The following is a 25,341-nucleotide window of genomic DNA, read 5'->3' as shown; positions in this document are numbered from 1 at the left end:
TTCGTGTGGGTAGTGTACACCTTGAGGAGAATTCCCGTTAATCATGAGGAAAATAAAAAGTAATGAATATTTGAGTCGGGAGGCGGGGGTCTTCATTAACCGGAAGTGATGTCACGTTGCTGAAAGGAATTGCGTGTGAGCTTCGTGCGTGTCCAGTTGTGATTGTTGTGTTGAAGTGGAATTTCCTCCTCACTTTCCCATTTCCTCCAAATCCTCGGTCCTACCTCTTCACCAAGGTGCGATCCGGTTTGTTTTGTGCTCGGATTTTGCCAAGCGGTTACATCTGTGTGTTGAAATGAAGAGATCATTGCGGAATGAATCGGTGATGTTTCATTTGGCCGTACTGTACGCTCTTCACAATAGGTGAATAAAGTCACGTGATTACCTTACTGAATGGGATGAGTGAAATTACTGGCTTTGCGTTTGATCCCACGTGCTTTGCTGGTGCAGTGGAACTGCTTGATGCTTGTGCAGCGTCAGCAGTCGTGCTGCATCTCGGAGCACGCAGACATAAGGAAAGGGACGTCAGTCTGGTTGTCCCGTGTCGATCTAGAAATAGGCCATTGTGTGCCGGTGCCTTGGTTAAACTGGCGAGAAGTTCGATGGCACGGAATGATTACTGATTTTGAAATATCGTGGGAATCCGAACGCTCCATTGGATGGAGTTGTGTCTTGTGTGAATGTTGTTGGTATGTAACAGAGAGGTCCGTTATAGATCAGGTTTTCAACGGGAGTGTGGTGGGGGGAGGAGAGGGGGGTGAGAGGAGTTGAGGGGAGAGAGAGGAGGGGGGAGAGACAGGCAGCTTCTGCAGATAAAGACAATGAAGATGGAAACAAAATAATGTGTGAAATCCATTTTCTGTCGGTCATACCATAAATACTGTGTGGAGCGAAGCTGTCCAGAGACAAACTCCCGTTCAGAGACAAACACTGCCCGGATGTGACCAGAGCCAACTCGCCACTCGCTCAGGAAGACAGGGGCACGGGCCACTCACTGTGCATGACGGGGGCACGGGTCACTCGCTCAGGAAGACAGGGGCACAGGCCACTCACCACTCACTCAGGAAGACTGGGGCACAGGCCACTCGCTGTGCATGACGGGGGCACGGGCCACTCGCTCAGGAAGACAGGGGCATGGGCCACTCGCTCAGGAAGACTGGGGCACAGGCCACTCACTGTGCATGACGGGGGCACGGGCCACTCGCCACTCGCTCAAGAAGACGGGGGCATGGGCCACTCGCCACTCACTCAGGAAGACGGGGGCAAGGGCCACTCTCTGTGCACGATGGGACGCGAACCACTCGCTGTGCACGACGGGCCACTTGCCACTCAGTCAAGAAGACAGGGGCACGGGCCACTCACCACTCGCTGTGCATGACTGGGCACGAACCACTCGCCACTCACTGTTCACGACGCGCGAACCACTCGCCACTCGCTGTGCACGACAGGGCGCGAACCACTCGCCACTCGCTCAGGAAGACGGGGACACGGGCCACTCGCCCAGGAAGATGGGTGCATGGGCCACTCGCTCAGGAAGACGAGGGCACGGGTTACTCGCTGTGCATGACGGGGCGCGAATGTCCGCAGTGAGTGAACGATTCGCTCAGAACGACATAGCGCGCTATCGCTATTGACTGTTGGATGCTCGGCAAGTGGCTGAAGCACTCAATCAAGCACTCCAATTAAATGGTTGATAAGGAAGAGCTGGCCAGGCTGTGGCTGCATATCATAAAGAACCCCTTTAACTTTAAAGCTGGTCTTAACCATGCCCACAGCAGTTAAAGAGATTAAATGAAGTTGTTCAAATATTGACTTTATCCCCAAAAATATTTGCTGTTTAACGTAGAACAACCCTGGAGACATCGCAAAGTTTATTCACCTGTGAAATAAACATTGCAGATAATCTGCCGTGTTGCCTGCTCGTCTGTGCACGTGTCACATGCACAGACGGTTTGCGGTACATCGGTTTGTGGTCCGTGCAAGCATTATTGCTTTATTTTAAAATGTCCGTTTTTCACCAGATTTACTTTGATTCCTTGTGAAGCACCTTGAGAAACCTCTGAAATTAGACACAGGTGGAGGCCATTCAGCCCATCATGCCCCTGCCACATCAACACCACACTAATTTATCAATACAAGATTAAAATAACAAAATGCAAAATGTTTTTTTTTTTTAATTAAGATATAGACACAGATCTGGCAGATGTTATGGATAAGCAGTCCCTCCAGGGACAGAGAGTGAGGTCTAGCAGTGAATTCATTAAATCATGTAGCTTAATGAAGCTGGTTAATTTTGGCACGTTCTTAAATGTTTTGTTCACTCGATATAATTCTCCAAACAGCAGAAAAAGATAAGTTTAATACTTTAGAAATTTCACATTTTCTTGTGTCTGTATGAATAAGGGAACAGAGCCTTGCTTGCTTAAAGTAAATTGGTATATTAGCTTAGTAATGAGATTCGTTATTTCTTTGAATTATCAGATTTCATCATAGATTTTGACACTTATTTGGTCCGGATGATATCCGATCTTCAAAACCGAAATAATATTTCGATGATTTACTTTAATTAGTCCATGAGAGTAGATTGTGGAAAATCGCATCATATAATGCATGAAATTGCTCCAAGCTCCTAATTTGAAAACGTATTGTATTTACAAAAGCGAAGTACACAACGATTTGTAGCTCTGATGAACAGGTTTTCAATAATATGAGTGAGGAAAGTGGAAAAAAAAAAGGAAAACTTTATCGTTAATAAATCGTTGCGGCCTGTTCCAAGTCAACGCATGAAAGCATGGTTGAGCAGGCCAAAAAACGTTGGCGGCTTCAGACCCCAGCACGATTACCTAGGATACGCCTTGAGACCCCATCGAGAGTGGTGGCCTGATGAAGGATATAATTAAATTAATGCCGTTAATTATCTTCAAAAGGTGAGTTTTAATTAACCCAAATTACCCAATTTTCACTAATGCATTTCCTTGGAGTTCCCTGAGTATGCATGCAGTTTCAGGCTGCTAGGTTTCATGGTTTTTGGAGTTCTGGAGGACACACACACGCACACACTTATTAGTATAGATAGTACCAAAGGTACCTGGTGTTGCTGGGCAATGCTGGGTCCCTCCTACGATCCCTTGCCCTCCCTCATCCCACCTCTTGCAACTCCCACCCCACCCCTTGCGCCTCCCACCCCACCCCCTCCCTCCAGACTCTCATCACAACCCTTCCCATCTCACCCCACCACTTTCTCTGTCTACTCCCACCCTTTTTAGTCTGTCATCCCACCTCTCCCCTTGCCCTCCCACCCACTCACTGTGTGCGTGCGTGCGTGCGTGCGTGCGTGGTACAACCAAAGGTTTTACGCTAATAAACCAAGAAACTGTCAATGTTTTGAGGATGTGAAAATGACAGGTTTATTGTAATTTTGTGTTTTTTTTTATCGGATCTAAGGCTCTTGGAAGAACCGCCACACAAGCCAGACACTTACACGCAGACGGTGACCTCAAACAACACAGTACTTGACTTCAGACAAACGCAGATGGTGACCTTAGGGTGGGGGGAGGGGAGGGGCGATGGAACTTCCCAGGGAACTTTGGGTACCGGCGATGACACTTTTTATTTCCCATCATCAGTCGAGCAATTAAAGAGAAATCACCCCACACCCCCACCACCCTCCATACGATTCTCGCCCACAGGATTTGTTTGTACTCTATTCTCCAAATGCTGCGTTTGATCCGCGTTCCCTCTGTACTCGTTTGCCCTTGTGAGTCGAAGAAATACCACTTACAATCAAGCACAAGTGAATGTGTTTTGTTGGTATGCTGTTTACATTTACTTTCTTGTTCTTTTGACAGCGGAGTTTGAATTTTTTTTTTTTGAAAAACCTGACTTCACACCCAAGAATCGTCATGAAGCTTTACTGCATCAGCATCCTTTACAAAGGTTTATCCAAAGCGAACCTTTTGAAAGCTGCTTACGACGTCTCTTCTTTTGGATTTTTTCATCGAACGGGGTGAGATGTTTATTGTGTAGTCTCCACACAGTAGTGCATGATTTATTTGATGACGTTTTCAGGGTTATTCAACGGGTCGTGTCGTCATTCTTAGTGTACAGGAGTTTATGGTCTTCACGAGTTCGATCATCGTGGAGAGGACGAACAAGGGTACCCGGGCATCGGTCAAAGAACAAGGTGCGACGACTTATTCGCGATGGCACGTTCATTAAAAATGGACGAAGTGATTTGTTTTTCTCTGGCATGAAACTGAAATGTTAACCTTGGTAAACGTTGTTCGGTTTTTGAACATCACTCGCTTACAGCAGCTCAATCTTAACCTTTTATCCTGGATATTGTGGAGGGTGGGGGTTAACAGGATATGTTGAAGGGGGTCACGATGGCGACATTGAAAACATGACAAACGCTATTCTTTGGCATCCTAGAGCCCTGGATTTTATGCATGATAAACTTGCATGTGTACTTGTTTGACACCATTAGTTTCAGAAATCTCGTCTTGTTTCGGAGTACAACCCAGAATTTTGCACCGTCAGACTATTATGGATCTTGCTGAAATAAGTGTCATCATATTCTCTTTGTGGTAGAGTGTGCCTGCTCGTAAGAAATCCATGAACGCATGGTGGCAATGGATGATTGTGTGCCCTTATATTCCACACTAGCTAAATCGGAAGTGTGGACGTGAGTTTGTTGAAGATGACTCCAGGGGAGAACAGCCTTCAGATGTGACTGATCCACAAACTTGCCATGGTCGAGGCGTTACGTGCGGAGGATCTCCCTGTTGGTCGCTAAAATGGCCATTTGTATTTTTAATGGTGTGACCAAGTGTTGGTACATGCACGGTGATGAACGTCGTGCTATAGTTTCATCGAAATCGTATGTGTAGTTTTCGAGAAGAAGTTGCAAGCATTTGTGGACGGACGGATGATGCACCATCCCATCAGCTCCCCGGAACTACGTTCCAGGTGAGCTAAGAAAATAATATAACCACAAACTATTCAGTCAATTCTGTCAACGTATAACTACCTTTCCATCATTTTACTTCACCGAGAAACCTTATCAGTCTTAGCTGTTGGTGACTTGTGCTGTTAAAGAAAAATCCTGGCAACAAAAAAAACAATTTTCCTTTTTTTCCATTTACTTTACTGAGAAAACTTCATTCTTCTGGAAATGAACAAATTCTCCCACAAACGTAACCTCTGAGTCCTTACTAATCCATCCGTGGCAATTTGGAGATGAGGAAAAACGATTTGGTGGGAATCAAAAGTAGGTTTTTATTTCATAAATTACCTCTGCCACCGATGGTGAAGGAGGTTGTGTTTTCACCCCTTTCTGTTTGTTACTTGCAAAATCGAAGATTTTTCAACTATATTGATCAGACCAATTTGTTATTTTCTCTGTCTGTCTGTCTGCCTTCAGGACACAATTCTAAACCGATGGTCATGAAACTTTACCGAGTTGTAGAGGTCGTCTCAACTGAGGAGACTTGATTTTGAGGTCATAGGTCAAAGGTCATCTTGAAGTCAAATTTCTGAAATCGTCATTTTTGATCCGATTGACTTGATATCTAAGCAACAATTGCATTGACTTGATATCTAAGCAACAATTGCAAAGTACATTACTGAATTGGGAAACCAACTGTTTTGAGGTCAAAAGGTCAAAGGTCATCTCAAGGTCAAACTTCTAAAATCATCAAATTTCATCCGATTGACCTGAACTTTAATTAAGACTGTGAATTTTAATCTTAATGAAATGGACAATTTGATGCATCCATGGCAACCTTTTGGAGAGGGGGGGGTGGATTTTGCAAGTATTGTGCTCTGCATGACGTCTTTTTCTTGTTTGTTTTGTTTGCTTGTCTGTTTGTTTGCTTGGCTGTTTGTTTCTTTGTGTGCAGGATATCTCAAAAAGTTGTGGTTTATATCTGGATGAAATTTTGTGGACAGGTTTGGTGTGTGACGAGGACGAACTGAGTAGATTTTGGTGAAGATCTGGATCCAACTCCTGGAATTTTTATACTGATTCTTCACCATTGAAAGATCTGGCCAAATATGATAAATAACATAATATCTCAAAAAAAATTGTGGACGGATTCGAACGGAATTTGCTGGACAGGCTGGGTGTTTGGCAAGTAGTAATTGATTCAATTTTGGTGAAAATCAAAATCCGGATCTTGATACGAGAATTATTTAATAATTAAAGTGATTCTTCAGCATTGAGAGATCTGGCCAAAAACGATATCGTGCTGCATTGCATGATATTTCAAAAATGTATTGGGCCCGATATGTTCTCGTGGATCAGGCATTACGTGGTGGAGGTATGTGCTCTACTGAGTGCCCTTCTACTTTATTAGACATGATCGGAAGTGAAACGATACTGCGCATGGATTCCTGGAGGGTTTTCAACGTGGCCTTCGGTGAGGAAAAGTTATTGATGTCTCCCAACCTTGCAGATTATACTAATACCCTCAAATATTTGGGGGTATTCGGAGAACAAATAAACAAATAAAATAATTAAAAACTGAAAACCAAAATAGACAAAAATAATTAAAAACTGAAAACCACAGTGATACCTTCCATATTGGCCCAAGGTCGCTATAGGTCTCATTGGTTCGTGTCGATCCTTGCGAGGGAGGGGGGAGGGCTGCGGACTTGAAGAAGAAAAGGGTTGAGGACTTGAAAGTTAGATTTTACATTATGCGTAATTTTTATTTTCATTTTATTTTTGTACACCAAGTCGAGGCTCGTGTAAGAGCGAATACACAGAAACGTATAACAGGGCAGGAGACGAAAGGTTGGGAGAGGGAAGCACAAAATAGTGGAGAACAAAGACAATAGGATATCTGTGGAAGGGGGAGGGATGGCATAGGGTACAAGATGGTACTACATGGACTTTTAGGAAGGTAAACAAAAAATTTGAAGGTGGGTTTGGGGTGGATTAATGGGGGTAGTAAAGATCAAGATTTTGGATGGGGAAGATATGAGATGGTGGTGAGACAGGAAAAAAGATTTCCATGGGTCCCTACCTTTATGCTGTGAAAAGACGTTCCTGACAAACTCCTTAAATATTCCACACTATTGGAAACAAATTCCCTTATAACAGCCTGGTGGAACCGGGTTATCTGCTGGTGTGTATATGAATGTAAATAGCTCGATTGTGTCTGAAAGGGGTATACGTCATAACTGCAGCACGTATAACGCTGAATGATACCTCATTTAAGAGCTCTTGGGTCCGGACAGTCTTTGCGGAAGTTTACAAATATCGATGTTCGTGCAATGCAATTTCGAGTTGTGCATTTTTGTTGCACACACTGGTGGTATGTAGGCCCAGTGATTGGTTCGCATTCCCATCGGAAGATTAAAAAACAAACAAACCCACAAACAATTCAGTGAATTCTGTCAACGTATAATTACCTTTCCATCGATTTACTTCACCGAGAAACCTTAGCAGTCTTAAGTTAGTGACTCTTATGTGGACTCGGAGTTGGGATTTGGAGGGGTGGAGGAGTTAAAGACTTGAAGAAAGGGAGAGCAGAGGACAGAGTTGGAGTGGGGGGGGGGGGTTGAGGCTTTGAAGAGGTGGTGGTTGAGGACTTGAGGTTGGGAGGGGGGCTTATGGAAATGTGGTTGAGGACAGCAAGTTGGGCTGGGGGAGGGGGGGCAGAGAGCTGGGAGGGTGTGTGTGTGAGAACTTGAGGGCTGGGGCGTAGGAGCAGAGAGCTGGTAGGGGATGGGTTGAAGACTTGAAGAAGAAAGGCGTTGAGGACCGTCACATTTTACATTGTCAAATTTCCAAGGGTTCCTGCCATTGTGCTGTCAAAGGACATTCCTGGAAAACTCCCAAAATATTCCAAACTATTGGAAATGATACCCTTACAACAGCCAGGTGGAACCGGGTTATCTGCTCGTCTGTTATATAAAGGAGGTGTGTGTGTGTGCATGTGCACGTGTGTCATGCTTCATCCTGCTATCGTAGAGTATTTAAAATGGTACTTTTGTAATGCTAATAATCGATTTGCTATGAACAAAAACTTGTCTCGTTTAATCAAAAGGTTGCCTGTTTAAAAAAAAAAAAAAACACTATCCGGGATTGAGTAAGAATACGCGGCAATGGAAGCTGAATGTAGCGGTTCAAACGTTAACATTCATTATTCTACGACAAAAGGAACCCTTTCAAAAGACACGGAAGGAGCACACAAACAGCAACTACTACAGCCATGACAACAACTACAATTATAAAAGATCCTTTTTCAAGTTTCTCTTCATTTTACATCCTCATTGGCACTCACGGATAGACATGCAATATGTTTGTGAAGTACTACGTGTCTTCATTAAATTCATCAGCGAAGCGATGGGAGTCATGCATAGTCATATACTTGGGCATCTCCTTCATCAAAGCAAGATGGATGCCCCCAACCCATAAAACCACAGCATTCATGATCAACGGCAACGGCTGGAATAATGTCGCTTCTCAAACAAGACGTTGTAGGTCTCGTTGACTTCTTTTTATTTTGGAGAATTGGACTCGACGCCTCATGACCTGTTTGGACTGGACGCAGCTGTCCAGCAACAATCATCGTCATTGATAGTTGATGTGAATAATATATTATTTGATCCCAAGGTGGTGTGTTCTTTGAGATGTGCCGCTAAGTTGGAGTTCTTTACCTACACGTGTGCATGTTTGCAGAATACCTTTGTCACGTGTACATTCAGGAAGATGGTCTGGCCGGAGTGGTTATTTCTGACCATGAATACCCCACGCGTGTTGCATTTACACTTCTCAATAAGGTAGTTGGTGTGTGTGTTCAGTAACAACAGCACTGGGGTTAACACATTCACTGCTAAAATCCATGACCATTGGCCTGGCTTATTTTTTTTTGGGGGGGTGGGGTGATACATCGTCGAGGCTCGTAGTAGAGCAAGTCCAAGTGCACTGAACAGATCAGGATGCAACAGGACAAAAGGAACAGCAGAGAGGGGGGGGGACGCCAACGGCAGAGCTGAAGGCAAAGGCGGGGAGGCAGACAAACGATGGGTGTGGGGAGAAATGGGGGTAAAAGAGGATGCAGAGGGTAGACAATTTGGATACAGGAAATTTGGGGGGGGAGTTATCGAGGGTAGAAAGGATCGTGGTTTTGGATTGGGGACGATCTGAGATTGTGGTTATCATCTGTCTTGAAAACCTGGAGGGAAGAATGAGATTGAAGATGTGAAAGTTGGTTTTACAGATGGGAAAAAAAGGAGGAACAAATGAGTGGAATGATCCTTAATTTAGGTAGTTTCAAGAGAAGGGGATTGATGGTGGACCGTGTGAGCCCTGGAGAGAGCTTGGGGGGGGGGGGAGACAAAGTATGGAAAATGCAGAGGGTGCAAGACCAGAAAGGAAGTGGGAGAAAAGAGACCACCGACCTGTCTGCGATGGCGAAGTGATCGACCCATAGACTCAGGTTCAGCACAGAATATTCCAATAATCTTAAAGGCCTTGTTTTCCACAGCATTAAACTGAGCAAGATGAGGCAGGGGAGCCAGCCTGGAGGGGAGAGCAGTACTTCCTCAAGCTGCGGATGAAGGCCTTGTCGGTGGATAGGAGAGTTCAGGTGTGCTAAGTAAGGACTTTGTACAATGGAGGGTGCCTTGTTGGGTGTATGGGTTTGGAAGCCAACTTTGAAATGTGGCTTGCCCAAGAAAGATCATGGCTGATCGTGAGACCCAGGAGTTTGAATGACTGAACTTCCTTAAGAGGATTGTGAAGAAATTAGAAAGAAGGGTTTGTCACACTGTCCTTTTGGAGAGAGGTAGAGATTTGTCAGGATTGAAAGACATATTTCATATATTGCCTGGTTATTGATTTATCTTTTAAACGGCCATTTATGGTCTTTTGATCTGTTCCTTGGTGGTTTACCCTACGTGACATTAAGTGTTGTAAAAAATAATAAATTCCTGTGACCTTTGTTGTGACACACACACACACACCATTCTGCAGGTGTTGGACGAGTTTTCGATGCAGGTGAAAAATATCGACTGGCCGAGCGGATCGCCTGCCACTGTCAACTACACCGCTCTCGATGGCTACTTAGCCAAGTATCAGGTACTACTTCCTATTTCAACGTCCTATACATCCAGTGTACCACTGCATCATACTTCAGTTTTGTCTTGTGCTCTCTTCATTTATTCAGTGCTTGAATGATGTATATCTATGTCTGGTGTTGGCTTAATGGTTAGGGTGATGGGCTTGGAATCCAAGGATCCTGAGTTCAAATCCCACTCTGCTGTTGAATTAATACCAGGTGGGGTTGACTCTGCCTGTCATCCTTCCGAGGGCGGCAAAATGAGTGCCAGCTTGCTGGTATCCTGTGTCGGAGTGGCGACCCATCCAGGATTGTGCCCAATAGCCAAGGAGACTGCTTAAGCAGCGTCAACGCTCTGCACAGAGTCTGGTCCCAATGGATGGGTGGATATATATTTAATTTATTAGAGGGTGAAGATATAAGTCGAAAGTGAAGATGTCCAATGTTCAATCTCAATCCATTAACAGCAACGTAAGGAAATGTATGATTCGTCCATCTTCTTGAACTCCAATACCGGAACGAAGTAAAACCTGTGTCTGAACCTGCTCATGGTCCATGACTGCAATTCACCTTAAATTCAAAAAGAAGGCCTTGTAAACTCTCTCACATGATCAATTGAAAACTAGCTGTTTATGTATTTGATCTTTTTGACATTTGGTTCAAACACATGATGATAAAAGATTACCTTTGGAAAATGTAATGTCCAGAACATGTTGGAGTGTTTTGTTTTTTTTCCTTTGCAACTTCAAATGCGTTTTTTATTTTTTACCAATCTATGCCTACTACTCGTATATTCATTACTCGTAAATACCACCCATCGCTTCGCTAACGGGAATACTAAGAGGGGGGCACAGATATGGGGGGGGGGGGGACGGACAGACAGAGAGGAGTTCTCTTTTTTTTTTTTCTCTCTTTCTCTGCCTTTCTTCTTTTCTGCCCTCTCTTCTTTTCTCCCCTCTCTTCTTTTCTCTTTCTCTCTCTCTGCCTCTCTCTCTCTCTCTCTGCCTCTCTCTCTCTCTCTGCCTCCCTCTCTCTCTGCCTCTTCTCCAGCATATTCTTTTTCTTCAGCACTGAGGATTTCACATCACATTTTATCACAGAACTAGACATTGGTTTTTTTGGGGTTTTTTTTTTTAATCTTTGTAGAGCTTCAGGATAGACAATGTTGCATGTTTCTCCATGTGGAGCCAAGATGAAAAGGTTTTTGCCATTGCCAACTCTGGAACAACCAACATAGAGTTGGCCATGAAAAAAGCATGGGCTTTGCAGGTTGAGGCCAACAACTTTGAGCGATTGACCTTGTGCATGCTCATGGCAAAACTGAGGCAGACAGGGAACTGGAGCCTTGTAAATTGAAATGGCAAGTCAGAGGGGATGATTGGAATGTGTGGAATGAAGACGTCCTGTCCTGCTGCATGGCCAGTCATGATTGTGGCTTCAATAACATGCGGCATAAGCTTCGTGACAGCCAAACGTGTTCCACTGCAGAGTGGTGGTGGGTCCGGATTCCTAAGAAACATAATGGGGACACCAATCTTGAGCTCCAGATTGTGAGGAGACACACCTGGTAGTTCCAGAGTTAAGAAATTCTGTGGGATAGTGGACTGCTTCATTTGTGTCTGGTACAGTGTCAACCGACTTGTATGTTTGCATAGTGCCAGGTAACTGTGTAACTGTAAGAAGGCCTCTGTTTGTGGAATTGGTGGCATCATTTTCCGGTGCCAAGATGGCTCTTTGGCATAGCCACTTGTGGTCATGGAAGTTATGTGCAACATTTGGAAATACTGCATCTTGTAGTTGTTGAAGTGTTGCAACTGTTTTCCCAATGATGTTCCTCAAGATCGTTCCATCTTGATTTTCAGATGCCATGTTTCCTTAATTTACAAGTTTTACAAGTTTTACAAAACATTTACAAGTTTGAGCAGGCTTGCAGTTCATCAGCTTTGGTTCCATGTGGAATGACTGGCAGCGTCTGTCAAATCCCCAGCCAACACCAGAGTCACTCCACCCATTCTTCTGTCATGTCGAAGATCTTGCATGGTGCGATCAAGAGCCTCGAAGACAGCTTTGTGAGACATTGTACATTCATCCCAGACAATGAGCTGGCAGTCCTGCAAGAACATTGCTTTGCCAATACCCCTGCCAATGTTGTAGGTTGGTGTATCCATATTTGCCAGATTTCAGGATCACTTGAAGACTGAGTGAGCTGTTCTTCCTACTGTCAACAGTGTTGCAGCAATGCCTGATGATGCCACTGCAAGGGCAATCGTGTTTCTCTGCCAGTTTTTTTGCCAAAAGAATATTGATGAGAAAAGTTTTGCCAGTTCCACCAGGAGCATCCAGAAAGAAAGTGCCACTACTCCCATTGAAAACTGCTTATGTAATCCTATTGAAGGCTTCTCTTTGGTCTGGAACCAGACATTGCTCATTCTACTTTATGTATTCAGCAAGCTGTTCCATGTTGTAGTTGGTCTCTCTCAAAATTTCATTTGTGAGCTCATTGTCATTGTGTTGAGGATCAGGAAGGCCAAAAGTTTTGAGGTCAGAGCCACCCAAAGCCTTGATGTTGTCTTCAATGATAATGAGAGCTTGATTGAAGATGGCATCATCTTTTCTGTTTCCAAGCTGTTAGAATTGATCTGTTAGAAAAGAACTGATCACCATGTTCAGTTCCAGGTTAGGATTTTCCACTTGTGCATGATGCAAAATGTCCTCTGCCAGATTCTCCTTGTGGTTGTCCCATAGTTGTTGAGGATTTGACATGGCACATGTCTGCAATATGATGGCAAACAGGTTTCGCAGCATCCATGGTGATCGAGTTGCAGCTGCCTCCTCCAATGTGCTGTTCCAGTGTGTATCATCCTCCATGAGTCCTCTGAGATAGCAAGCCTGCTTGTAAGTTTCACAAATTGTGGCATCCACTGTTCATAAGTCCTCAAAAGATGTTGGACCTTTGACCTCATGCAGAAGCAGTCTCAGGTAAAAGCATTCAAAATTATTAGGATGGACAGTGAACACACGGATAAGTGCGTCACTGGCTTTGATGTCTGGTACAGTTTGTCCTGCTCTGCGGCGAGCCCACTTCTTGCTGCCAACATTCCATGTGTAGTACGTGGGTATCTGATGATACAATAGTATCTGAGCAAATTCATCATCCTAGCAGAGATTGAAGAAAGCAGTGAGAGTTGTGTCTTGTGGGACTTGGGCGTGCTCACGTACACTCTCTGGCCATTCTCAAGGTACACACTGAGATGAACCAGTGGGATGTCACTCATTAATTGGGAAGTTCAGGATCCTCCAGATGGCTTCATTGCTGCTGATGTATCTTCCCCTTTCATATTGCCAAACCTCATCATGCACAGTCCTTTCCATTGTCAGGCCAACACAGCCATGTCAGATCCTTTGTTGACATACTTGCACCCATAATTTGATGGATTTCACAGAGTGGCAGGACTCAACATTGATATGTGCATTGAATAGCTATGTGAGGAGTGGACCATCTGGAACAATCCACCTGTTATCAGCTTCAATCTCACAACCACAAACTCTGATGGTTGTTGTGAATCCACCATCTTCTGGTTTTCTCTGACGATTCAGTGGGTATCCATCTTGCCCAGTCTGTCTCTTTCAGAAGATATCGTGGGAACATTTTTGTGCATTTGTTATCTTTCATGCATGGTGAGTTTGGATTGATGGGTCATTCCATGTCATTTCAGCTGGGGGTTGCAGTGACCCCCTCAGATTTTTCTGAAAAAATTCTCAAAGCTACCTCAACATATATGAGGAAGGTTTGCCAAGTTATAGCTCAAAATTCCAAGTAGTGTCCGAGATATGGCCCTACAAACACCCTAGGGGTGTTTCAATTCTGGCAGTTGTGAGTTGCAGATTTGTATCTGAAGAATTTTTGGAGGGCTCTAAATTCCAGAGTTTTACAAACAGAGTTCTAAAAATTCACACAAATGGTGCCTATGAGTGAGGATTTCAGAATCTGACATCAAAAATGTTCTTCTTAAAATACTTTTTAAGATAAGTACTCTCAAAAGTAGTGATTTGTAACATGCAGTCAAAAATATTTGAGTTTTCAAATTGCTGCCAACAGTCAGTTTATTCATCATGAAGAATTTTGTTGCCTGATTTACATAATCTAGTGACTGGATCATTTACACAAGAAAACTGAAACCTTTCGGAGCAAAATCTTGGGTGCTATAGGTGTATGAACTTTGCTCCAGACTCAACGACACTGAAATTTACCCCGGTTTTACCCCAAGTGTTCACCATGTTGACAGTTACACAGCTCTTTTAAATTTTTGTCACTTAAAGACACATACATAGGCAAACTGTGGTTGAAAATTCAAGAGTTGTTCTCAATCACTTCTATTTTTAAACGATTTTTATAAAGGCCCACTATTTAAAAAAAAACATTCGATGAAAGATGTAGAATAAAAGCAATAGGTGTGCTTTTGAAGTGGAAGCCATGCCAAACATTCATAAGTTGGCACCACAATGATCAAATTGTTGTTTTTTGGGGCAGAACAAGTATGTGGTTGCTTTAATTTGGCTCATTTTTTTAAAGGATATTTTAGTTTAAGGCCGCCGCCAATCTCAACTCTAAATTAAGACACATAATGTGATCATAATAATCACCATTATAAATATTCATTTGCATATCTAATTGTTTATATACTTAGTGTACATTGTATGAAAGTCTACATCCATTTGTAAATGTAGGTACAATATCTGATTCAACTTTTTTTTTCATAATTTCATATCAAATTGTTTGGACAAATGTACTTGGATCCATTGTACAACGTGAACAGTGATTCGTTTTATAATTGCCAGGATATAATAAAATGTAACAATGAGCATTGGCAGTTACTAAAGGGCTGTGTATTAAGTTAAAGCCTAAATAAGATAGAGTTGTGCTTCATGTCTAACTTTGGAAATGATTTTGGTACACTTCTTTAAGCTTTACGAAACTGATTTATATATTGTTAGATTCCACATAAGTCAGAGTTCCTTACAATATCTTTATTTTTTCTATATGTTTGTTAGTAATTTTTTTTTAAAGTAGCTATTGGTAACTTATGCATGAAGTTGTGAAAAAGGAGATAGGAAACAGGACAGACAAAGGGATGGGCACTGTACTTTTTATACAGTTTAGTATACAACTCTCATTTCTACCTTTTTTTTGTATGTAGCACATGGTTGAAAGTAACATCATTTCTGGAAGGGGGGGTGGGATGTGCTCCCTGTAACTTAGAGCAGGAATTTGTCATTTATCTTGTTTATTCTTCATAAGGGCACCATTGGATCTTTAACATTTACCAACTAATGCCAGCAGACAGGACAGCAGACAGACAGGATAATCCAAGTGAAAGCGCACACATTGATGAATCACCCTGCCTGTGGAAAACCAGGATGCCAGTTTATAGCTGGGCCAAGATTCAAACCCAGGACTCCTCCCCCCCACCCACCACCAAAGGTGGACGGAAGTTATGTCTTTACCCATTTGTTACTTGCGAAATCGAAGATTCACAAGTATATTTGTTGTCTGTCGGTCTGTTTCTCAATCGCCTACAGGTCACATTTTTCATTCTGATCTTCACAAAACTTAACCACCTGGTGGAGGTGGTCACAAGCAGGAAGCTGATTGCTTTTGAGGTCAAAGGTCAAGGCCACATAAAGCGCCAATTTTCATCCGACACACACACACACACACACACACACACACACACACACACACACACACACACACACACACACACACACACACACACACACACACACACACACACACACTTGTGGTCTCGGGGCTCGAACCTACTACAAGGGGGAAATCCCCGGTTTCTCTCGAACTCACCTGGACCTTAGGCCATCTGGAGCAAATAACTTCACCCTATGGAAGGTTGCGACGCAACTTCAATGGAACTACAAATGCCAATCGAGTGATCACGAGCCCCAGTGTCCATCCGCCTAACAACCGTTTAACTGAGGATCCCATGGCCTCCTGACTGGGGAACGCACCCGTGCCAAATGTGCTACTTACCTTATCTGGTGATCTTGAATGCGGCCGAGCTGTTCCGTGAGCACTCGCTGGACCTTGCAAACCGAACTGTCGGGAATCTCAACCTCCCAAGCTATGTGCGGACAGTGCTATACCAATGGTGGAAAAGACAGACACCTGTAAAGTTTCTCCTCGATCTATTCAGCCGTTACAACGATTTTTGAAGGTTTTATGTTAAAAACAACATGGCTGCCAAATCACGTGACTGATGACGTCATCAATTTTTTTTTTGCCAATTACAATTCAGCCCTAGATGACCCTCAAAATTTTTCATACCGATTTGACAAAGCATTTGACGTGCGCAATTATGACGTCCTAACGAAGCCACATATGATATCATGAAAAAAAAATCACCCGTTTCCCATTGGTAGTACTTCCCATGTGCCAAGTTTCAATTTTTTTTCCATGGAGCAGTTTTGGAGATGGAGGTCCAAAGTTTTTCCTTTTTTCCAACATGGCTGCCACACCACTGACCTATGACATCACAGTTATCACAAAAACATTTGACATGAGTAGTCGCATCTATGGTGAAAATTTCTTGAAACGTATGTGGTGGAAAAAAAAAAAACCATGCCGCCCTGCTTCAATACAACCCCACTTCGCTTGGGCACCTGAGCCACGACATCCACGACATTTCAGAATAGGTGGCTGATCACGTCTGGAGTTTCGCGTTGATTGGACAAGGCTTTTTGTCCAACATGGCTGCAAGACCATGTGACCTATGATGTTGAAATTTTCAACCAATATTCCCCATGCCGAGTCGATCATATTCAAAAAAATATTTCTCTGAAACCGCTTAACCTTTCGATGCGAGACTTTGTCATGTTGATCCACCACTATTGGTACAAATATTTTATTTAGCAATGATCTTATCAGTCACATGATGTGACAGCCACGCTGGTTTTCAAGAAATAATTAAACAACTATTTCTCTGAAACTGTTTAACCTTTCAATACTAGACTTTGCAGTTATGATCCACTGCCCTTGGTGCATACATTTGACTTAAAAATGACGTCATCAGTCATGTTGTATGGCAGCCACATTGGTTTCAAGGAAAACATAAAAAATTATGTTTCAGAAACCACTGTAGCGAACGATGTGAAACTTTGGAGTTGCGATTCACTGCCATTGCTCCATGTAACACACTATGTCTCACATTGATATGTTGAGCGGTTTTGGAGAAAAGTTTTTTCATTTTCGGTTTTCAAACTAACATGGCTGCCAAACCACGTGCCCTGTGGCATTGAAAATTTTGACTCTGCCAATGATTTAGCAGAGGATCAGGTGTGTGAAGTTTCACTTTGATAGGATAAGGTTTGTTTTTCTATCTAATATGGTTGCCACACCACATGACATATGACATAATGTCTACAATGTATGCAGCTAGAGTGTTGGATGATACTTGGTAAATTTCGCTGTGATCGGATAAGCAGTTCCAGAGAAAACATTATTTAATATTTTTCTTCAATCCAATATGGCCGCTGAACCACGTGACTTATCAATGATTCTTTGTCGCCTTAGTATCCCCAAGACATGATGAATAGGTGTGTTAAGTTTCCCCTTGATCTATCCCATCATTCTGGAAAAGATTTTTGAAGGTTTTAGGATAAATCCAATATGGCTGTCAGACCGTGTGACCTATGACATCATAGTTATCAAACATTCACAATGGCGAGTCGATCATTTATGTGCAGCTTCACTTGGATCTTTAAAGTGGTTCTGGAGAAGATTTCTTTTTTTTAACCAATATGGCTGCCAAACCACATGACTTATGTCATTAAACAAATTTATGTCGACCAATCTCCCTTGATGAACCACACAAATTTTCATCCTGATCGAATGCAGCATTCGACTTGTTGGATTTAGACCGGGATACCACTTCACCGATGACGTCATCGTCAAATCCCTCTTATTCCCGATGCAGAGTAGTTGCCAGCTGCCAAGTTTCATTTTTTCCCCATGGTGCGGTTTCGGAGATAGAGGTCCAAAGTTTTCTCATTTTTCCAACGTGGCTGCCAACTCACATGACGTATGATGTCATAATTATCATTTAAAAAATTCTGCATGATTAGTCGCATCTCTGGTGAAAATGTTGTGTTGATCGGAAAAGCGGTCGCAGAGAAAACAGAGAAAATTCGCATGGACGTACATACAGACTGACAACCCGAAAAAACAATGCCACCGGCGACATCGTCACCGGAGGAATCATAAAAACAAGGCTGGACCAATCAGGGTCAGGTCAGGTCAGGTATGGGAGCATGTGCCAGAACAGCGCGTCGCTGCGTCCACTTTCCACCGGTACTCCAGGGGCCTCCGTCTGGCCATCTCCAGGCAGATGCCAGGCCCATCCCCATCTCCTTGAGATGATGGTCAACCTGCAGCAACCACGAGGAACATGGTCGGCCCACTGGCCTCCTCCACTCATGAGACTCCCTCACTGAGAGAATCTGGTGAGCAGGATCAGCGTCAGGAAAACGAGCCACATGTCCATACAGCCGCAACTGACGCTCACGGACAATGCAGGTAACAAATCTCATCCTAGTCTCTCTCAACAACCGCTCGTTGGACACAAAATCCGACCAACGATAGCCAAGGATTCTCCGAAGAGACCTGGTACCAAAGGAATTAAGTCTCCACCTCAGATCCTTGGTCAGAGTCCAAGTCTCCCATCCATAGAGCAAGACTGGAAGTACCAAGGACCTGAAGACTCGAACTTTCGTCCTCCTGCACAGGTACCGGCAGCGCCACACCCCATGATCCAGTGAATCCATGACTCCCCAGGCCCGACCCAGACGTCTATTGACCTGTGACTCGCAGCCAGCAGAGACATGAATATCACTGCCAAGGTAAGTGAATCTCTCCATGACCTCAACATCCTCACCACAAACACACAGCCCCGTTTCAACCGGTTCACCGCAGCCCGTGTTTCCACAAGCGAAGGTGGACCACAGTTGATTCGAGGGTCAGCAACAGGGATTGTAACACCCTTGACGTCCAACTCGACAGCTGGGGGATCAGCCTGGTACAACCGCTCAAAGTAACTGGCCCAACGGGCCTTCACTTCAGACTCCTCTGTCAAGAGCCTACCACTCTCTGCTCTAACTGCAGTGCTCCGAGGGATGGGCTTGGATGAACGCAATGCACGAATTCCCTTGTAAGCGGGACGAGAATCACCTGTCCACAGGTGATGCTCTACCCCCTCACAGATTCCTCGCACATAGGCCTCCTTGTCCACCCTCAGTGCACGTACAGTTTTATGCCTCAGCTACGCCTCAGCTGGACCAATCTCCACCAAATTTTGCAGATGTGTTGGTAGAGTACCCACAGTCAGGTCAGGGAAACCAAAACTCCTCCCACCCCCTCCTTTTATGAGGAGGTGGGAGACGACTTATGTTTTCGCCTGTACATGTGCCACAGTGCAAGTGGTTAATTGACGCTCTTGTGGTTTATTTCAATGTCACATTAATACCTGTCAACCCCGTTCGACCCCTTTAGACGCACACCACACAAATCCATTCAAAAGAACCATTCCAGCCATCGACAGTCTTCTTGCAATCCACCGATTTATACTCTTTTTCACCAAGTAATGTGCAATCTCCACCCACCCCGGATTTTGCTGACTATCTGGATCTGGATCCGGATCCGGATATGGGAATGTTTAAATTTTTAACCCGATTCATCATCATTGAGAAATGAGGCCAAAAACGATATTGTGGAACGACATCTTGATGTATCAAAAATATTGCATGATATCTTAAAAATTGTGGATGGATGATGACAAAACTTTGTGGACGAGTTGGGTAGGTGACGAGAACAAGTCCATTACATTTTTGTTCAGGTACGGATGCACATCTGGCCTGTTGGTGGGATACAACACGTAAACTGTTCAGTCTGGTGGAGGTATGTGCTCCTCCGAGTGCCGTTCTGGTTTACCCCTTGTTTCGCTCTCACCCTTTGAAGTGAATCAACTAGAAGATGAAAATATTACTCGAGCACCATTTTTCTCAACCAAAATGTCGGGCATTCTCTGGAGTACCCACATTTGGTCAACGTCACACCCACTGAGATGAATGATTGTTTTATCTGCATGTCTTGTTTTATTTTATGTTTGTAACCATCCGTTTGAATACAATCCCTTTCCCACAGAATCCCAGAGAAACAGACGCCCTCACTAAAGTTCAAGCAGAACTTGATGAAACCAAAATCATCCTGGTATGTTGTGAACTTGAGTGGATAAGCACACTTCCTGTTTTACATCTTTTGTCACTTCCACAGTGCAGAACATTGCTGCCTGCACTGCACTCATTCATTTGTTCATTTTGTATGCAGCCTGAGGCTGCTGGTAGCATTATTGCCACTGATGCAGTGCCCCCTGCAGATTAGGGCAGGAATTTGGAATTTGGCCAGGGTGCCAGCAACAACTCGTCTGCTCTTTGCGAAGTACACCGGGGGATCTTTAACGTCCATCAACTCATGCCGATAGACAGGAGGCGCAGTTTAACATCCATCCGAGGCACGGCACACACTTTGATGAACTGCCCTGCCTGCGAAACACCAGGATGACAGTTTACAGCTGGGTCGGAATTCAAACCCAGGCTAAACGGCTTAGAAGCCAGCGTGCATACCTCGAAAGCATCCTGCCATCCCATGCGCTCACAAACTCTTGTCTAGCCTCATTCAATTAGCAATTTCTTGATTTTTGAATTTGTATTCATTATTTGATGAATTGGTCTTCTGTTTGGTTTACAACTTGCTGTGCCACATATGCAATGGCATATACATCCAATTTTTTCTCCCCCTCTTTAGCACAACACTATGGAGTCTTTGATGCAAAGAGGGGAGAAACTCGATGATCTTGTCTCAAAGTCTGACAATCTCAGCCTGCAGTCCAAGGCCTTCTACAAAACCGTAAGAATCGGCATAGCATGTGCATGTGTACATGAGTCGCTTGTACTTGTGTTTTTAAAACGGAATGATAACTGGCGAGTTCATGAAACACGATGCCACACGCATTGTTTAAATATATACTTCATTTTTAATAGAAGAATGATTTTACTCACAGGGACCCATTGAAATTACACGTAATGTAAAATGTGACCAAGTCGTCAACTCCCCTCCCCCGCCCTTCCTCACACCATGTCCTCAACCTCCACCTCGCAACCCCAAGACCTCACCCTCCCAACCCTAAGGCATCAATCCTCTCACTCCAAGTCTTCAACCCCCCCTCCCCCACCAACTCCCACAGAAAGTCCTCAATCCCCCCTGTCCCCAGCACTAAGGCGTCGACCCCTTCCATACTTTAAGCCTTCAAACCCCCTCCACCCGACAGCTGCCTGTCCACTCGCAATCCCGTGAGATACACGAAAACGATGTGTGACTATAAACGACCCAAAACCAATTATTATCTTCTTCCTGATGCACACACACGTATCGTTAAAAGTAAATGATTACCTCGGACAAAGACCTTTCACAATGACATGGGTTTAAGCTCTGCTTGAGAGAATGCCACATTGTTAGTTTGATGGTGTATAAGTTAATAGACCGCTGCCTCGATCGCCGAGGCCAATCTTCACTTGTGAGGCCTGTGATGCCTATTGGCTTAAAAATGTTTCACAATGAAGGGAAAACTTGAAGGGAGGACATGGCAATCGTGAATATGAAAGCTCCGAAGATGTGTTTGACTTTGTATAACAAGAAGCACCAACATGGCGACCGTATGATTTTTTTTTTCCCCCCCGCCGAAGACAAACAATGGGGAGCAGAAAAGGATGCATGGGGTGGGCAAGATTGATACACAAGGACACTCTCAGGAGGGAAAATTGGACATTTGGAAGGATGAGGGCTTGGGGTTAGCGAGGGGGCTAAGAGGGTAGAAAAGATCATGGTTTTGGATTGGGGACGATTTTAGATGGTGGTGAAAAGCTGTCTTGAAGACCTAGAGGGAAGAGTGAGATGGAAGATTATGTGGAAGTTGATTCCACATATGGGGGGGGGGAAAGAGGAATAAATGAGTGGTTCCTGTTTTTAGGTAGTTTCAACAGAGGGGCGTTGATGGTCGACTGTGTGTGCCCTGCAGAAACCTAACCGGTGGGGTGGGAGGGGGGGATGGAGGGGGGACAAAGCACAGAGGGTGCAAGACCAGAAAGAAGGCGGAAGAAAACAGAGAGACCATCGACCTGTCTGCTGTGAAAGTGATAAACCCATCGATTTGGCTTCATCGCAGCAGATTTCAATAATATTAGACGCCTTGGTTTCCACGGAATCAAGCTGAGAAAGATGTAAGGCAGGGGAGTCAGCCCAGAGGGGAGAGCAGTACTCCAAGTTGCGGATTAACGCCTTGTCAGTAGATTGGAGTTTCAGGTGTGCCAAGGAAGGACTTTGTATGACTGAGGATACCCAGTCAGCAGCTGGCTTTGAGGCCAACTTTGAAATGTGGTTTGCTCAAGAAAATTCATGGCCAATAGTGAGACCCAGAAGTTTGAATGACAACATCCTCAAGAGGATTGCAAAGAAATTAGATAGGAGGGTTTGTCAGACGGTCCTTTCAGAGCTGGAGTGTGAGATTTGTCAGGATTGAAAGACATATTCGAAGTGTTTGACCATTTTGTCAAGGTCTGAAGTGAGGGAAGTTAATTATTTATTCATATGCAGCCTGTGGTTGCTTGGCTGCATCATGTTCTGGGGGTGCAACTGTGCTGCTGATGCAGTGCGCGTTACCAGCGTACTGGTACTCATTTTGCCAACCTCGGCAGGATGACAGGCAGAGTCAACCCTACCTGGTGTTAATTCAACAGGAATGCAAGGGCTTGAACTCAAGACCCTCAGATCTTAAGCCAAGCACCTTAACCGTTAAGCCAACACCATGGCTGAGAGAGTGAAGTGGCTGCAGTCTGCCAAGCTGAAGGATGAGGGATGTTGAGGCAGAGGGTGGAGTCATCAGGAAATAGATGGAGGATTTTCTCAAGTCAGTGAGATCATTGATGAAGATTAGGAATAGGACTGGGCCCTGAACACTACGTTGGGACAGACACTCTAGCCTTGACAGGGAGAGAAGATGAAAGGATTCCATTCTGTGCCACATGTTGGCTACGAGAGTAGAGGAAGTCAGTGAGCCATGTGTGGAGTTTGCCTTGGATGCTATAGGCAGAGAGTTTGGAGAGCAAGTCAGACTGCCAGACTGTATCAAAAGCATGAGATATATCCAGAGAGAGAGAGAGAGCCCTGATCTCATGCCTGACATTGAGGGCCTCCATCCATTGTTGAGTGAATTGAAGCAGCACGTTCAAGGTAGGGTGACCAGGTCTGAATCTGAATTGGTGATCTTAGATGAGGTTGTTGGAGAAAAGGAAGGATTTCATATTGACTGTGATGATGGATTCCATGACCTTGCTGATGATTGGAAGTCAGAAAATTGGGAGCGGTTTTCTCAATGACAACTTCTTCTTCTCCTTTTTGTAACACATGCACGCTTTTTGAACTAGATGATGTCGGTGATTTCCAGGATGGCGGCTTGGTTCTTTGTATGATGGAAGGGGTTTGTATGACGCCACAAAAAAGTTTTTCATGTAACAAGCTTGCGTATGTACGTGTTTTATTTTCATTTATTTGAAGGCGAGAAAGCAGAACTCTTGCTGCAAGTTGATGTGAGGTCACTGCTGTTCGATTGGCACAGCCAAGGTTGCGATAATGCCGACACCACCACTTGACTCCACCTGAAGAATTCCTCCAGCCTCCTATGTTTTAATATATTACGTGCGTCATGTATTATATTGTAAAAAAGAAAAAGAAAAAAAAAGGTTGTCTTGTGGAATTGTTTCGCATCATGTGTTTATTTTTGGCAAATGTTTGTGATTTTGTTTCCCAATCGGTGTGTGTGTGTATTGGGAGGGGGGCCGGGGGGGGCTGAAAACACCTTTTTAAAGGGTGATTCACCGTTTTGTTTTTGAAAGACTTCTCATTCCATTGAAACATTCACAGTGCACTTGGAGCTTGTTTGGTGAAATGAACGGGTTAACAAGCCGCTCACTGCAGGCCCAAAGAAGGTTTGTCATGATGGACAGGTCCTTCCACTGTTTTCCTTTGGAGATAAATCACGTCGCATGTCGATATTTTCCGATGATTATAACTTTCTCATTAATTTATCCATCGTAAGTATTAACACGACCATGATATAAAAGTTGGCAATTTGCATTGATCGGATGCTTTTTGTAATGACCTCCGTGCTGGCAATGCATATAGGTTTTGGGGATTTTTTTGATTTTGTTTTTTGCAAAACTTGCTTCCGAGTGAACATGATTGTCTGAGTTCATACAGAGTGCGTCAACCACATGAATAAAGTGTGAATAAAACATTTGATGTACGTTTTTTCCTTTGTTTTCCCCGTCACCGTCATGGGGACGAGCGCTCTCAGCATGGTCTCTAACCCTTCACTTCATAATCTTGATTGTTTACAATTGGCACATGACCATACATACCAGCACACAAACAAAACGTTAACCTTTCTCTCATGCCTCTAGAATGTTGCCAAACGAAATGACATTTGAATTTTCATGAAATGTACACACATACAGTGTCTTCAGAAACTCTTCACACCCCTCAACTCGTCACATCTTGTTGTTGTTACAGCCCAATTTTAAAACGGATTAAATGAAAAAAAATTATCACCAATCTACACAAAATAACCTCCTAATGACAAAGTGTAAATATGTTTTTAGAAATTTTTACAACTTAATTATAAATGAAAAGCTGAAATGTTTTTCGTCAATAAATGTTCAACACCCTTTGCTATGACACTCCAAAATGATGTCAGGTGCATCCAATTTCCTTTGATCATCCTTGAGATGTCTCGACAACTTCAAAAGAGTTCACCTGTGGTCAATTCAATTGATTGGACATGATTTAGAAAGGAACACACCTTTCTAGATGAGGTCCCACAGTTGACAGTGCATGTCAAAGCAGAAATTCCACAACAAAGTCCAAAGAACTGTCCGTAGAACTCTGAGATAGAATTGTGATGAGGCATAGATCTGGGGAAGGGTATAAAACAATTTCTGGAGAGTTGAAAGTTCCATCATTAGGAAATGGAAACAATATGGAACGACCCAGACTCTTCCTCGAACTGGCCGTCTGACCAAATTGAGCAACCGGACAAGAAGGACCTCTGTCAGGGAGGTGACCAAGAACCCAAAGACCACTCTGACAGAACTA

At 43.8% G+C, this 25,341-nt stretch overlaps 1 protein-coding gene across 1 annotated transcript; it reads left to right on the top strand.

Annotated features, from left to right (window-relative positions):
• The first annotated feature begins 77 nt into the window (after positions 1-77).
• YKT6 (YKT6 vesicular SNARE protein) lies at positions 78-24,484 on the top strand. The gene is made up of 8 exons (XM_085870807.1): positions 78-236; positions 3,849-4,006; positions 4,101-4,183; positions 8,690-8,790; positions 9,986-10,090; positions 20,281-20,346; positions 20,941-21,042; positions 23,746-24,484. Exons 2-8 carry the CDS (start codon positions 3,903-3,905, stop codon positions 23,779-23,781), a joined length of 597 nt encoding a protein of 198 aa, XP_085726933.1. The 5' UTR covers positions 78-236; positions 3,849-3,902; the 3' UTR covers positions 23,782-24,484.
• Positions 24,485-25,341: the final 857 nt, after the last annotated feature.

This window comes from Eptatretus burgeri, chromosome 1 (assembly GCF_056783735.1).
Source record: "Eptatretus burgeri isolate ZD-2024b chromosome 1, Ebu_testis_v1, whole genome shotgun sequence".
Classification (NCBI taxonomy): Eukaryota; Metazoa; Chordata; class Myxini; order Myxiniformes; family Myxinidae; genus Eptatretus; species Eptatretus burgeri.
The sequence above is the reverse complement of the archived record's forward strand: the minus strand, read 5'-3'. Positions and strand labels throughout refer to the sequence as shown.

Bases quoted from the DNA above. Each gene is read 5' to 3' on its own strand.
- YKT6 (XM_085870807.1), top strand. From the start codon at position 3,903: ATGAAGCTTTACTGCATCAGCATCCTTTACAAAGGTTTATCCAAAGCG. The intron at 4,184-8,689 runs GTGCGACGACTT...GCATGTTTGCAG, and splicing joins GGCATCGGTCAAAGAACAAG to AATACCTTTGTCACGTGTAC. The intron at 10,091-20,280 runs GTACTACTTCCT...CCTTTCCCACAG, and splicing joins GCTACTTAGCCAAGTATCAG to AATCCCAGAGAAACAGACGC.